The sequence below is a fragment of the Nothobranchius furzeri genome, chromosome 8 (genome assembly GCF_043380555.1).
Source record: "Nothobranchius furzeri strain GRZ-AD chromosome 8, NfurGRZ-RIMD1, whole genome shotgun sequence".
NCBI lineage: Eukaryota > Metazoa > Chordata > Actinopteri > Cyprinodontiformes > Nothobranchiidae > Nothobranchius > Nothobranchius furzeri.
The window spans coordinates 55,935,126-55,951,079 of record NC_091748.1 but is presented as its reverse complement, the minus strand read 5'-3'; the positions used below and the strand labels follow the sequence as shown (position 1 = coordinate 55,951,079).

General features: G+C 41.0%; 1 protein-coding gene across 5 annotated transcripts in view; it reads right to left on the bottom strand.

The window, feature by feature from the left end:
* Positions 1-1,372: 1,372 nt before the first annotated feature.
* slc1a6 (solute carrier family 1 member 6) overlaps positions 1,373-15,954 on the bottom strand; it is a 49,194-nt gene continuing 34,612 nt past the window's right edge. For 3 of the 5 annotated variants that reach the window (XM_054730074.2, XM_054730075.2, XM_054730073.2), the window contains 10 exons: positions 14,905-15,171; positions 14,690-14,827; positions 13,819-14,026; positions 13,681-13,723; positions 7,660-7,788; positions 6,737-6,921; positions 6,379-6,612; positions 4,640-4,834; positions 3,553-3,687; positions 1,373-3,341 (listed from right to left, as the gene is read on the bottom strand). In XM_054730074.2, the coding sequence (XP_054586049.1) occupies positions 3,143-3,341; positions 3,553-3,687; positions 4,640-4,834; positions 6,379-6,612; positions 6,737-6,921; positions 7,660-7,788; positions 13,681-13,723; positions 13,819-14,026; positions 14,690-14,827; positions 14,905-15,127 (1,689 nt within the window). In that variant the 5' untranslated portion in view covers positions 15,128-15,171 and the 3' untranslated portion in view covers positions 1,373-3,142. Of the gene's footprint in view, positions 3,342-3,552; positions 3,688-4,639; positions 4,835-6,378; positions 6,613-6,736; positions 6,922-7,659; positions 7,789-13,680; positions 13,724-13,818; positions 14,027-14,689; positions 14,828-14,904 lie in introns of all 5 variants that reach the window. The other 2 variants (XM_015941671.3, XM_054730072.2) reach the window with 2 other exon arrangements.

The following is a 15,954-nucleotide window of genomic DNA, read 5'->3' as shown; positions in this document are numbered from 1 at the left end:
CTGATGTGTCACATGCCTTTTGTCCAAATGTTTATTATTTACTGCACAAACATTTACCACAAAATGCATTTACTGAAAAGACAACTTGATTACTTCATAAATAAAATCATTAGTACAAATCCTGAGAATAATGAACAAAAAGAAGAAAGTTTGAATGTTGAAGGTAGTCAAAACTTAGCATGTTGTATTTACTAAGAATACCATAATAATAATAGTGATTTTTTTTCCTCAACCTATTTAAGGCTTGATTGAGGTCTCATTTGCCTGGGACCAACAGGAAATCACCATGTAAAGCTTCTACGGATCAATAAAAGGTTAACTAACCTGAAATAAAACAGCTGTAGGCCCTCAGACTTGTAAAAGGTTTTCGTTTGGTTTGCAATGTAATATGAGGAAGGCAGCACAAGGTAATTTGTTGCCGATCGCTTCAGCACTGGGTGAATCTTCCACAGTGTATGAAAAGTGCAACTTTTAAAACTAGCTTACCTAAAAGAAGATGTATTTTTTCACGATATCACGTCTGTCCTAGCTCATTTAAAGTCTTAGTTAAATCGCTTTCATCCATAACGCTGTGTTGTAGCTCTGTGTTGCTGCAGAGCACAACACTTCCCGCTATTCTCCTATTTGAGTTTCACGCGGCTGCAGACGTCACGTGAGTTACGCGAGTGAAACCTAGCAATACGCTAAAGGAACGTTTATTTTCCAATGCATTAAGAAACACTATAAACAAAGCGGTCACACACATTGTAACATTCAGTTTAAAATAGAATTGTTAGAAATAGTTGAAAACGTTGAAAGTAATAATAATTTCAAAATGTATTAAATATATTGTTGAGGGGGTAGTGTAGTTCATTTAAGAGGGTGACGCCCCTGAACGCCCCCTCGTGGCGCTGGGCCTGGAGATACAGTAGGTGAGAGAAACAATCACAGCATTCAAACACTTCAACTGTGCTTCTGTTTCTCCTTTAACAATGAATATTAGGCATATGTTTAACTTTGTTGGTACTAAAGTCCATACCATCATGTTTTATGCGTTTAGTAAAATACATGAAGCTTGTAGCCATTTGTAAATTTTATCCCACACAGCAGATAATCTAGAGGAAGCTTGACTGATGTTCCTATCAAGTACATAGATAACAGCATCATCTGCATATATGCTGATGTCAGTATCTTGGCACAAAGCTGGAACGATGTTCATATGGACATGTGCTCACAATGGCTGCTGGGGTTAGCCACCAGTTCCATATGACCCTACTGAGGAAGAAGAAGTGCTGATAGAGGATGGATGGATGTTTATAAACAGAACCAGAGGCCATAGAGTAGTAACTGAAATGATGATAAAACTGGTATTCGTTGTCTAGGTTAATAAGGAATGTTGGGTTAAAGCAAGTTTAATGAAAATCTAAATGTTTTTATATTTATTTATTTTGGATGAGAGGATGACAGCACATTCAGACAGTGGCATTAAAGGTAAATGGTTTCTAAGTGATCTATTATGAACACAAATATTTTACATAGAGTTTTATGATCAGTTGTTTTGCTGCCGTGTAACGTTTGGTTCTGGACCGGATAACATCCTCCACAAGGGGTAGCCACAATCTCAATAATCAGAATCAGTTCACTTCCTGAGACATTTATTAGTCACATTTTTCATTTGCTGTCCATTCAAAAGCTCAGCTGTTCTCCAATAAGAAATAACGTTCCATCTAAAATTACATCGAGCATCAAGTCAAGCTTCTAAACAAAAATTTAAACCACAGAAAATTAAGTAAACTTTAAAAAATTAAACAAAAGTTAAGTAATCTATATTTTAATTATTGAGCACAACTTACAATGAAACAAATGCATATAAAAACTCAAAACTTCAAAAGTTTTTAACTCTACCTTCCCACAAAACTTTAGAGAATTGTTAATTCACTTTTTTTAATAAAACTAAATAAAAATGACAATTTCTTTAAATAATATGACATGAAAATGAAGCTAACCACAGTGTTGAGCTGCAATTGTTTGCTGCAGTATCACACATAAAAAAATGGGTCAAATATTAAAGATAATAGCACCACATAATTTTGACATCTCACACATATCTATGAGAGAGCACAGAGTGAGGACCACTCTCTAAAGCCACTAAAATTACATCAAACTCAAACATTATTTACTTTAACAATTCCAATGTTTACCAGTCAAATACATTCAAAGTCTTCAGCAGTTACATCATGTCAGGGAACCTTAATAACACAAGGTAAAAATAAATTAAATAAATAAACAATAATGAAAAGCACTGATAGGCTGACAGCCTTCTGATTTTGTGCGTTTCTGTTGCTCTGAAACTCCTGTATTTAAATTTTGAGTGGCCTAAAACTTCTGATAAAGAGGTAGTCATGGCGTTGAAACCCAAATAGGTGTCTGCTGGTAAAACAACTGAAGTTGGGTAAAGGTGATGAGCAGAACTATTGACACTCTTTTTATGACTTTTCTTGTCATAATACTGTTTGTTTTTTTTGCACTGATGTGCAAATCTTTCACTACATTAAAACTATGCAAGATTAAATTTAAAGGTGTGGTTCACTGAATTTTTTTTTAAATTATTTCTGATTTTAATTGGTCACTCTGAGTTTTCATGCAGGCTGAACGTGAAAATAGTCTCCTACACCTATCTCCTGCATTAGCTTCTGATAGAAAATAGAAATAACAGTAATAGCTAACATTCATGGACTCACCCATCTTGGCTCACGATGGGGAAGGCTGTTGTTGGTTTAGCGTCCAGGAAACAGCAGAGAACGTCTCAGCTAGTAGAAGCTAACTGTTAGCATTAGTAACTCCACCACACTGCAGAGCTCCTTCAGGCTTGTGTTATTTGTGGAGATTAATGTTGCAAAGCAAACAATCAGGTTGCTGTTACCCAATCAGAGGTGAGATGTCCAAATATCAGGAAATAAGAATCCAAATCCTGCCGTCTGAAGCCCTCCTCTGGCCTGGCGATCTTCTAGATCCTAAAACAGGTGCACCAGGGTTTTTTGTACTCAGAGTACAATAACATTCATTTCTACTAGAGACCAATACAAATGTATTGAATAAATGAGTGAACCACACCTTTAAACAAAGAACTCAAAGGTTCATGGAACTGAAGGGTTGGATCTTTTCACATTGTGGTCTCACTGTTGAGGTGGTTGAATGAGTCATTCTCCTGGCAGATCAGCTGGTAGGGCTTCTCGTTCTCCTCAATCACGGAATTCTTAACCTCAGCGTCTTGACTCTGCAGCTCTCCACGAGAAAGGTGCTCCACGATTCCGGCTCCGAGTGAGTCACCCAGCACGTTGGTGGTGGTGCGCAAACGGTCCCTGCAGCGACGAGATGGGAGGATTCAGGAAAAATGTGGGACATTTGCAGAACCATCAACATGTCTGCTGTAAAAACATTTAGAGGCATTCTGATCTGCCACTCTGCATTATGCATCAGTAACCTTTGCAGATGTGTGACCTCTGAGCTCTCTGAAGCTTTACAGTGACATTTAGGCTGGCACAGTCCCAGACCGAATTAGACAGAACTCACAAGAACCAATCCACGGCGATGATCAGTGTGATGTCCTCTGTGGGCAGTCCCACCGATGTCAATACGATCACCATGGTAACCAGGCCGGCCTGAGGAATGCCTGCTGCTCCGATGCTGGCAGCAGTTGCTGTGATACTAAGTGGGTGGTGGGAGGGATGGAGACATTTCAGAAAAGGGAAACAAACAAACAGCACATGTCTGGAGTGAAATTAGAGAATCACACCGCACTCCACAAACTGGACCACTCATTTCCTCTATCATTAATAAAGTCATGAACACTTCTGGTATGACACGCTTTCATAGAAGTGAGCAAATGGGCCGTGATGAGGCATGTATCTGACTCCAAAGACAAGTAATGGGTAAAACTATAATACTGAATTGACACATTGCTTAACCCAAACATTATGTTAAATTTCATTTCAAATCAAAGATGCAGTGATGCTGGCGATCATTGTCATGTGTTCAAACTGAGCCCTATGTGCTTCTCAGAAGTCTCACTAGAGAAATAACAAAAATGTTGATGAATTCCCCATATCTGTCTTTAAAACACTATTAAAGACACACTTCACTTTGTTGACATTTCGGTCTTTTATTATTTATTTTAATTTCTAATGTATTTTATAAATGATTTTATTTTTTTTCACATGGTTTTTATTCTTAAGTTGCACAGTGGTCACTTTGTTGTAGCATGCGTTATAAATAAAGTTGAGTTTTGAATTTTTCCTGATGCATATATTTACTCTGAAAGTGTTTTCCATCTCCATATTTTTCCAGATTTTGATGTCATAGAGGGACACTAATAGTTCATGATATCCAAAAATACCTTGGCAAGAAAGTGAAAATATTTCTAATTTTTTAAGTTTTAAATTATTTCAATAGGAATAAAAATGATTCTAATAAATTCATGATATTATGAAAAAAATTATAATAATTATATTAGAAAGGTATTTCTGTGGAACATGAAGGATTGTAATTTTAATTCAAGTAAAAAAATTTCCCCGAGAAATTCTATTTTAAAAACTGGGAGTTAACATCAAACAGTTCCAATAATGTTCTTTGTGTTTAGTTTTTAGTCAAAATCACTCACCTGATGGTGAGAATCTGCCCAAAGTTCAGGTCCATGTCATTGACTTGAGCGATAAAGATGGCCGCCACTGCTTCGTAGAGGGCGGTGCCATCCATGTTTATGGTGGCACCCACGGGAAGGACAAAACGTGTCACTCGTTTGTCCACGTGATTGTTTTCTTCAAGACATCGGAAAGTGATGGGCAGGGTAGCAGAACTGAGATACAGAAACAACATCCATGAGGAAAAGCTACAACATTATGGTAATAATTGCATTTTGGTTATTAACTAATTAATTTTATGACATGTTTTTTTATCCTTCTACCATAAAGAAGAGAGAAGGAGAAACAATATTTTATATAGCGCCTCTCAAGATAAAGATCACAAGGCACTTCACAATAAAATAAAATAAAATGCAAAGAATTGGAAAAAGTACAAAATTGCGATTGAAAAAATGGAAAGACAAGGAAAGAGAAAACAAATAAGAAAGATGTAATCAATGGAAAGACAGAATTGTTAGAAAGAGCTGGATGAGGAGAAGGTAGAATAAGAATCTACCGAAGATCACATAAAAGCCAGTCTGAACAGGTGAGTTTTCAGCTGCTTTTTAAAGGAGTCCACTGAGTCCACTGATCTCAGGCTCAGGGGGAGAGAGTTCCAGAGCCTGGGGGGCCACAGCAGCAAATGATCTGTCACCTTTGGTCTTTAGCCTGGTGCGCTGTACAACCAGTAGGCTTTGGTCACTGGACCTCAGGGACCTGCTGGGGGTGTGGGGACTGAGAAGATCACCAATGTAAGATGGTGCTTGTCCATGTAAGGCCTTATAGACCAGAACCAGGATCTTGAAATGAACACTGGAGTTGACTGGCAGCCAATGAAGCTGGAGGAGAAGCGGGGTGATGTGGGTGTGTTTGGAGGACTTGGTCAGAAGCCGAGCACAGGCTTTCTGAACCACCTGTAGACGGTTCAGGGAGGTTCTGCTCAGACAAGTGAAAAGAGTTGCAGTTTATAAAACTGCTTTTTGGATGGTGATTTACAATTTTCCTCATTGCTGCAGCTTCTTGTACAAGAGTTTTCTAATAATAGTTTAAAGAAATAATTTTTAAAACTACATTCTTTTGTGCAATCACTCTGTCACAGTGGGAAGAAAAAACCTACAGCAGACAGAAATCACATGTCTTGAACACAATTTGCCCATGTGTTTTTCCAAGGATCTCAGGCAAGGTGCTGAAAACACTCATCACTTATCAAATTCTCATCACTTCCAACAACCAGCACAAATTACATTTCAGTAACTTAATCTCTATGGTTATTCCCAAAGCTCGCACCTCCTTTGTCCTCTCCTCATTCTAGTTTGCTGCTTCCAACGACAGGAATGAGCTGCTAAAATCACTGAAGCTCACTACCTACACTCCATTATCTACCTTCAATAATTCATGCAAGCAATAGCTTCTGATCAATGTGTCTGGTTCTGAGCACTTAAAGTTCAAGTCTGTTTTGATTACTTGTACATATTATATATGAGAACAGTCCTTTGTCTTTATGTCTAACAGTTTTATCTTATTTTTATCTTATCTGTTTTTCTTCGATGTAAAGTTAACTATGTGTCTGTTGCTGCTGCCTCTTGACCAGATCGTCATTGTAAAAGAGAAAGAGTTCTCAATCATCTCAACTGGTTAAATGAAGGTTACTAATTAAATAAATAAATACAGCAACAATATCAAGAAGATCATTAAGAAATAGCAACACAATGAGGCTCACCTGGAGGATGTTCCCAAAGCAGTGATGAGCGCCTGCAGCAAGCTGCCAATGAAGCTGTAGGGGTTCTTTCGTGTCACCAGAAAGTAGAGCAATGGCAGGACCAAGAGTCCATGGATCAGAAGGCCCACAATGACAGATACAGTATACATCCCTAATTGACCACCCACTTCTGCCAGATCCTTCATCTCTACAATCTTCCCTGCAATCAGAAACAGGATTCCCACTGGAGCATACCTGGGAAGAGATGGTTCAGACTCGTAAGTGTGTAATGATATGAGCTACAATGGTACCTGCTAACATTATACAGGCATAATGGCAGGTAAAGCGTAGTAGAAGAGCTCAAAGTGTTTTAACTGACCAGATGATGATTGCTACCAGCCTCATGATGGCTTCATTCAGGCAATCAAAGAAGTCCCTGAGAGCCTGGCCCTGCTGCTTCATGTTACCGATGACCAGGCCAAAACACATGGAGAAGACCACCAGACCCAGAGCGTTTACCCCGCCAGAGGAACCAGACACAGGGACAGTTTCTTCAACCATCTCCTGTTATGGAAAACCACTGATTTAGTTTTTTGAACTGGTGTGCACCTGGATCTGAACATTTATGGAGAAAACCATGGCTGTCAAAATTAACACTTTAACTTGGATTAATCCATCATGATGATTAATCTGATTAAAAGTTTTAACAAGATGAACCCATCTGCTATGCAGAATGACACAAAACCCAGGCAATGACTCTGAGTTTGCATCTCGGACAGTTTGTCTGAGTCGAGTTACTGTTATGCGTAAATGTGCAGTTAATCCACTAGTAATCGGTAGCAGATGCTAACTAGCCCTCTTGATGGGAAATTTGAGTATTAAAAAAGGCAGAACAGTCGACCGACAAAGTGTTATGCACATTGTGCAAGAACAAATTTTCTTTTCACATAAGCACTTCCAGCTCAAAATACCACATTAACATGATGTCAGTCAGAGATGCTGCTAGCGCTTTGGCTAACGCCTCAACCAGCTTACAACAAACCACTCTCACAGAGTGTGGAGACCTCGAGTAAGTCTACCTCAGACAAACTGACTGACACATTCAGGAGCTCATGACAAGCTGGCACTGCTGGCTCACAAATATCTTACCACTCCTGTAACCACTCTTCCACGTGAGAGATGGTTCTCTGGTGCTAAATTTTTTTAAGTAGGAGGGGCACGCTTTCCACTTGGGTAATGTCAAGTTAGGATTTCTTAGTAACTGGTTGAGAAATGAGAAAACAGAAGGAGATTTCAGTTCACCTGGATGGTTTGAAGCACTCTGCTGATGTTTCCACTCAGGTTAGACTCTGTGATGTTTAAAGAGTCAGTGAGGTTCAGAGTCAGGGTAATGTTCCGAGTGTGAACAGTCTTCTTGTACACCGTTTTATACTACAAGACACATTCAAGAGAAAACCTTTGTCATGTTCCGTAAAGCTGGGGTATGCAACTTTAATGGTTAAGTAACTTCAGAAATGACACTCTTATCAGTAAGTAGCTTGGACTGGGTGGATCTGTTGTGGCAGCTCCACTTGTTGAACACTCTCTGATGGGAGAGGAGCCCACCCCAGCACCACGAGTAGAGATCAAAGCTGTTTGCTTCATCTCAGTCTCCAAAAGTTACTAATGACACCCTGGAAAATTGCTAGATTTTTACTGGTTGCTCTTCGAGAAAGAGGAACTAGAGGTGTTTAAAAACTCGATAAATATAGTGTGGCATGTAGCTCCTTCCAGAAAGGGAGGGGGAACAGGGGCGGGAGCTGTAGCTGCGAAGACTTCTAAATCTCCTCCTCTATAATAAAAGTCAAGGGTTTTAAAATGCCTGGTCGTAAAAGTGGGCCTTAAGCGGTGACTTGAAACAGGGAAGGGATAGTGCCAGCCTCACTGAGATAGGAAGAGCATTCCAGAGGGGCAGGTCAGCATAGACGAAAGCACGCTGACCCCGCATTTTGTATTTCATTGTGGGAACACAAAGCAGCAAGCAATCAGCAGATCTAAATGCACAATTTGGCACATAACAAGTCACGAGGTCAGACAGGTAAACCGGTGCCAGACCATTCAGTGCCTTAAAAACAAAGGTCAGAATTTAAACTTCACTCTGAAGTTCACGGGTAGCCAATGGAGCCACACCCAGGGACGGACTGGGACTAAAAAACAGCCCTGGACTTTGACTAGGCCCGACCCAAAGTAATCGGCGCGCGGAAACTCGGCAGCAAACATATGTGGTCAAACCATCAAAATTATATTAACAGCACTAATGTTGACTATATCTTGTATTAAAAGCTGTATTACTGATAAGCTTCATAATTTATGCAGTAATTAATCTTCTTACTGCACAAATAATACCACATCCAAATGAAAATGCAACATTACAAATGTAACTTCTGTATTTAAGATTTTCAAAGTTTGTGAGCATTAACTGTAACACTACTACCAACCTTTTTACGTTAAACCACAACGTATTTCTTATTACCCACTACATGTGGCCCTTTACAGTTAAAATGTTGAAATTTAGCTGTTATCATAAAATAAAATTGCAACCTAAACATGAATTCCTAACATCAATCCTTGCAAATGTTTCTCCTCTTACATTCCATACTTACTTCCCCTGGATCTGCCTGTGGAACCAGCGCATCTTTCTGTCCCTCATTACTGCTGGCATGTTGCTGTGTAGCTATCTGCCTGAAGGTTGGTTTATGCTTGATGCGTCCGCGAGTTTCGCATGGCTCCGCGCGGCAAAATTGCGTCATTTTAACAACCACGCCCCTCCACCTGGCCCCTGCACGACTCAAACTTTCCACACCGCGCAACTAGGAAATTTTCTAACCATGCGGACGGCCGAACACGGAAAAACATGGCGGACTGGCAAGAACTTGTTATGGCAGAGTTCATAAATAAAGACATTTGTATGATTCAGCTCTCAAAGATCACCGTGATCAACATGTTGTTAATAATTCTTGGAGAGAAATAGCTCGCACTGTCGGAAAAGATGAGGACGCTGTTAAAAAATGCTGGAAAAACATGAGGGACTGACATGTGAAGGCAAGGAAGGGGAACAAATGGAAAAGTGGTGATCCTGGTGGAAACAAGAACACTCCACCAATTCTAAAAGAGCTGAGTTGACTCTCAACTTTCATTAACAACTGTTTTAAACAACAGCAATTTCTACTTCTACTATGGTGTAGTGTTGGATGCATGCTCCATGCTGCCCCCTACAGTTTGGGAGAATATTGGCCCACCGCAGAAACAAGCCGCATGAACCATAAACGCTGCTAGTTGTGAAGCGCGTTCCATCTGCGAGCCGCATCACCAAGTGTTAAGTAAATGCGTCAAGCATAAACCAAGCTTGGCTTCACTGCTGTGAACCTACTGCGAGATGCTGCTGCTGGCTGTACTGCTAAATATGTCAGTTAATTTGTGACATTTAGAGGCTTCAGCATCTAATGCCTGCAATTTTTTTTCTCTTGCCTTCTCAGCCCCACCCTTTTCTTTCCTTTTTTTTTTTTTACTAGCGGCCGGGTTTTGCATCGTTTTTTTTCTACTGCTTTTGCCTCCTCTCCGCTTCAGCTTCTTCTTCTCCTTGCCTGGCGGCCACAGCCAGTGTAGCTGGCATCCAACTTAGAGGTGCAGTGCTGCCACCTAGAGTGCTGGAGCATGAAAGAGCTTTGAGGGGGGACAAAACAGGTGTTGAAAGCGTGCGTGGAGAGTGGTGGGCCCGCCCACCGGCCAACCTGAAGTGCCGGCCATTCTGTGATTCTCCAGAATCCACAAAAGGCCAGTCCGCGCCAGTACAGGTGTGATACGGTCACGTCTAGAAATGTTTGTCAGAAACCTGGCTGCCACATTCTGTACCACCTAAAGCCTGTTAAGTGAGGAGGCTGTTACACCAAATAATAAATAAATAAATAATCCAGCCGGGAAATGATAAAAGCATGAATGGATCCAAGTGCGCCCGTTTCAGAATTGGTTTTAAGCAAATCAGTCGGCGCAGCTGGAAGAAACAAGATCGGACCACTGCATTAATCCGAGGGCCCATGGAAAAGTGGGTATCCAGTTTCACCCCCAGGTTGGTAACACACTGCTTGAAGTCATTTGGGAGGGTGTCCAAATCAGAAAGTGAGTCTGTGATTTTGTTAGGAGCCACGAGGAGTGCCTCAGACTTGGAGTCATTCAGCTTCAGAAAACTGACAGCAAGAAGCCTCCAGTTTCACGATCTTTGCATTTTCCACCTGTCCAGGTTTCAAGCAAAAAATCTCTGGCTGCACATCACTCTGTGCATTCCTTTCATATTCTCCTTTTGTTGTTGCACGTTCTGCAGTAGTTTCTCCAGCATCCTCACCAGCTGTTACTTCTGGTTGTCCCAGTGTGTTTGTGTGCTCTACAGCCTCCATGTCATCAACAAAGTCTCTTGTCCTCTCCTGACTTAGCACGGCATTTTTTTTTTATTTCTGCGTAGTTTTCCAGTTGTAAATCATCTTTCTCGTTGTCCACCTTTTTTAGTCTGACTCGATGGACTCTGATACACATTCCACCATGTCTGACAAACACCACTGCACCATCCTGTCCAATGACGACTCCTGGTCCTTTCCACTCTCTTATAATAGACTTGTCAGCAACTTCATACCTGTCATCTCCATGTCAAATTTGTTTACGCAGAGCTCGTCTTATTCTGTCTGAACATTCTGCTTCTGTAAATGGTTTTCTTGATGCATGCAGAGCCGAGATGTGATTTGCCACCCATTCGCTTTTTGTTGTGCCTTCCAATGCAGGTGGTTTGTCAGTCAGCACAGATGGCAGGTTGGGTTTCTGTCCGAACACCAGCTGATATGGACTATAACCATGCACGCTCTGCATAGTGTTTTTAGCTATTATCACCCCAGTCCAATGCAGTATCCCAGTCACAGCTTGTGTCTGTTTTCACTTTCATTATGATCTCCATGAGCATCTGATCATGTCTTTGAAGTAGCCCATTGCTCCATGGGCTGTATGCTGCCGTCGTCTTTACTTCTATGTTGAAGTTCTCTGCCATGTCCCGGACCTCATCATTGTTAAACTCTCCCCCATTGTCAATGAGCAGCTTTTTAGGTGGACCATGCACACTTATCCATACATGAATGAAGTGTTTAACTATTTCAGATGACTTCTTTGTGGTTAGTATGCTTCCTGCACTAAATCTTGTGAACTGATCAATGACATGGAAGTACCACAGCCCCGGCTTAAAGAGCAAGTCAACCCCTACCAGAGTCTAACTCCACTCCCACTTCATGTTTGAAAAATGCAACACATGCTGTTGCCTGGCAGACCGAGAGGGCGGAGCCGCTAACAAATACACACACACTCAGGCTCACGACAGCATTGTGACATCATAATGTACCAGTTTACATCATAGCATACTTATTAGCCAATAGCAGTGGCAGATTTAAATTAAAATACAGTGCAGAGTTTTTACCTGACAACGGCACAACACTGCCAGTTTTAGGCAGAATATTTAAATTTTAACTAAGATGCACTGAAGTGCTAAATTATTGACGACACGTGTCTGCAGCGCGATTAGACACTCGCTTATTTAGTTTATCAGCAAAAAAAAATGTTTATTTGGGGGTGACTTGCTCTTTAAGTTCATGTAGATCAATTGCCACAGTTTCATTGTACTGAGGTGCCAGTGGAAGACCAACAACTGGCTTTGGTCTGGTTTTGCCGTATCTCTTGACATGTTTCACATTGTTCTACCACCTTTTGCAGAATAGATCCACACTCTTTGTTTTTATTGCCTGAACTTATCAGCAGTCTGTTAAGTTTTTCAGCAGATGTGTGCCCAAACTGCTTGTGAAGTTTAATCAGCATTTTTGTCTTCTCTGCAGAAGCCATTGTTTCTGTGAGTGCCAGTATCTGTTCTTTACCCTTCTTTACATTATCCGTTATGACATTGTCATGATAACTAGACAGCCTATTGTTATCCATTATGTTCACACAGCAGTGACCGGAGCTGGTAAAGTCAAGCTTCACAGGTTTGTTGAACATCACTGTGCTGTCATTTTCCATGTTAAGCACTGTTTCTGCCTTTTTCATTGATTCTTTACTTCAAAGCAGAGGTATTTTTGTTGGGACAACTTCTGTTTCGATCTGACACTTATTCTGCCCAATATTTGCCGGTATCTTTACCTTTTTGATGGATTTGACTATTTTTCCATCTCCAAACTTGAAGGGTCTACTGCTGTGTACTTCTGACATCTTTAGTTTTTTTTTTTTTTTTTTTTTTTTTTACTTCAGTTGGAGTTAGCTTAATAATATACAGTAGCTGTCAAGCCATTCTTGTCCACATACTGTTTTGGTGCATGCTGTGTCTATTAATGCTGGACCAAAGCACTCAGTCATAAATATTTCCGCATCTGAGGGTGCCTCTTTTGTATATAGAGCAATGTTGCACTCCTCCACCTTCTCTGGCTCACGAGCATAGGTAAGTTTAGCTTGCTCACCTTTGTTTGGACAGTCTTTTGTCCAGTGAAATGTGCTTTGACAGACTGCACATCTTGATCTGCGTCCATACCTGTCCAGTGGATTAGTTCCAGGGAGTGACGCCTTTTGTTTATCGCACTGATTCCAAGAGTAGCGTGGTTTGCTTTTCTGTTCTGTTACGTAGGCAATTTCTTGATTAATTCCCACAGCATGAGCCAACTTCCCTCCGAAGATCCTTTTTAACGCTGATTTCATCGAAGCAAACGTTAAATCTGTGCGTGCAGTTAGGGCCAGCTGTCGATCTTTTGCATCCAAACAGGCAGGATCCAACAGCTTGAGAGCTAACACTGCATCCGGAAGCTCCATCTTGTATTTCCGCATCTGCAAGTCTTTACCACTGCACTGACCTGATCTGAAAAGGTGAGTCAAAAACAACCCCCTGATCCCCAAATGTGGGATGACAGTAGGAGGACAGATCTCCAAAGCTTCTTTTGTTGGTGCAGCAGACGACCCAAAGAAACCATTATCTCAGTCTTTGTCTCATTCAGTTTGAAGAAATTTGAGTCAAACCATGCCTGCACATATTTTAGGCAGTCAAACAAGTCCTGAGACAGAGAGTCACTGTTAACTGGAATGGATACATAAATCCGCACGTCATCAGCATATGTGTGAAACTGGATCCCATACTTTCTGAAAACCGACCCTAGTGGCAACATATTTAAGGAGAAGAGTAGCGGACCCAAAGCCAAACCCTGGGGCACCCCAAAATCCACTGATGCCACAGATCACAAATGTTTACCAAAGTGCACAGACAACAGTCCACCTCACCTGCTTGAAGCATGCTTCTACCAGATTGGGAGGAAACATGTTCCTAGATATAAATAAAAACAGCACCCGATGAGTTCCAACCAGTAATAAATTGTGTGGTATATTTTATTGATATGAGTAAAGTCTTTTAAATCCCACCTGATGAGGTCCAGAAAAGCATCCACAGCCTGGACTGGTTCGATGGTTCCACTGCTGACCACCGGACTGTCCCGGCTTCCTTTCCCCGGCCGGATGATGATGACAATCACGATTCCGATAAACACTGCGATCAGGGTGGTCACCATGTAGTAGACCACCGCACGCGCACCCATCTTACCTGAAGCTTTGCTGTCCAATGAGGAAATACCTGAGGCAGCAAAAATCAGTCAGTTCATGCAAGTTTAATTCATTCCTTTTAGGATCTGACTGATTAAATACTAGCTAAATAAAAAGAATGACCTGAATAAAATCAAAACAAAGAGTGTGCGTGTGTGGAGTAGTGATAAACAGTCTCAATCTTCCCTGTAATTGAGAGCAGTCAGTGATTATCACTTTGGAAATCTCTAATTATTTGGAAAGTTTGAAGAAATTTTAGATTAAGATTAAAAAGTCCCATCTGTTGTCACACACACACACACACACACACATACACACACACACACACACACACACACACACACACACACACACACACACACACACACACACACACACTGGTATGTGGTGAAATTTGAACTCTACATTTAACCCATCCCCGTGGGGAGCAGTGAGCTTCAGACACAGGCACACTCAGGAGCTATTCAGTGGTTTAACCCCTCAATCCAACCCTTTTAAGGCTGAACATCGAGCAGAGGGGCATTGGGTCTCATTTTTTAAGGAGTTTGGTATGACCCAACCAGGGATTTGAACCCTCAGTCCCAGGGCAGACACTCACAAGACAAGTTATTCAGGCCACTGCAGAGATGAGAAATGGGCCAATAGCTCCACACAGTGAGAATAATAACACTTAACAAGACTGTTAGACGCTAACCTGTGACCAGACTGGAGACGATGAGAGGCAGCACCAGCATCTGCAGCATTCTCATCAGGAGTTCTCCAGGAAACGCAAAGTACTTGATCTCCCTCAGGGACAGGTTGTGAGGACGTAAAGCAAAGCCCAGAATCACACCTGGGGAAAGATGTATTAAATATGAGCAAACAATTAAAAAAAAGGGGGGAGTCAAGTAAGACCGAGCAGCCACTGACCCAGAGCCACTGCAACGATGGTGAGCAGAACAAACAGGTTCCTCTTGATGAACACTTTGAGGCTTTTCCGGCTGATGGAGCTGATCCTCTCAGTCATGATGCTGGCTCTCCTCTCCATGGCTCTGTGGAGGCGCCTCCTTAAGTCTCCTTTGTCGGGCAGCTGGGGTTTGTCCACGTCCTCGTTCAGGAAAAGACTGGCGCTGTTGGGTGGCTTCTCATTCATAATAATCTCCAGCACGTGGTCGAGGAGGCAGGTCTCATGGGAAACTGTGAAGAAATTTAGGGGGAAACTTGTCTTAATTTCATGAAAATGGTGAAGTTTAACCATCTGATCAGGACTTTAGATAGATTAATAATATGATGATGAGAATGAAACTCCTAAAGGTGATGATGTTGTTGCATGGAATTAGCACTGCAAAAAATTATATTTTGTTTATTTAACCTTCGTTATCCAGATGAGTCGACTGAGAACTCATTGTCATTTACAACAACGTTCTGGTCAAAAGGCAGCAGCAACAGACACATAGTTAGCTTTACATCAAAGAAAAACAGATAAGACAAAAGCAAACAAGCTAAAAACAAGATAAAACAGTTAAACATAAAGACAACGGACTGTTCTCATAATAATAATAATATTATGATTCTATAATAATGAGTCAGTCATTAAATGCAAAAGTCTAAATCAGTCTCATTTTAGTTAGAGATGCTCTTTAACACCAGAGCTTTTTAAAGACATTTTTTCTAAAGTGTTATTTCTACATTGAGTTCTTTTTAGTGCATCATATTATGTGTATGGAAGAAACTCAAAAAGCAAACTATTTAACAGGTGATTTTAAAGCTAAAATGACCGGAACAAATCTAACATTTTTTAAGTTTCCATTCAAAACTGGCTTTGACAAAAACAGAGTTTAAAATGTCAGCTGGAGGACGAGTTTCACATCTCAGATCCGCCTGCAAAACAGCTATCGGCTCGTTTCCTGACACAGTAACAAAGTTTGTGTTAGGATGCACTAAACACATGGTCAGTTCTATTAAATGTACAATTACACT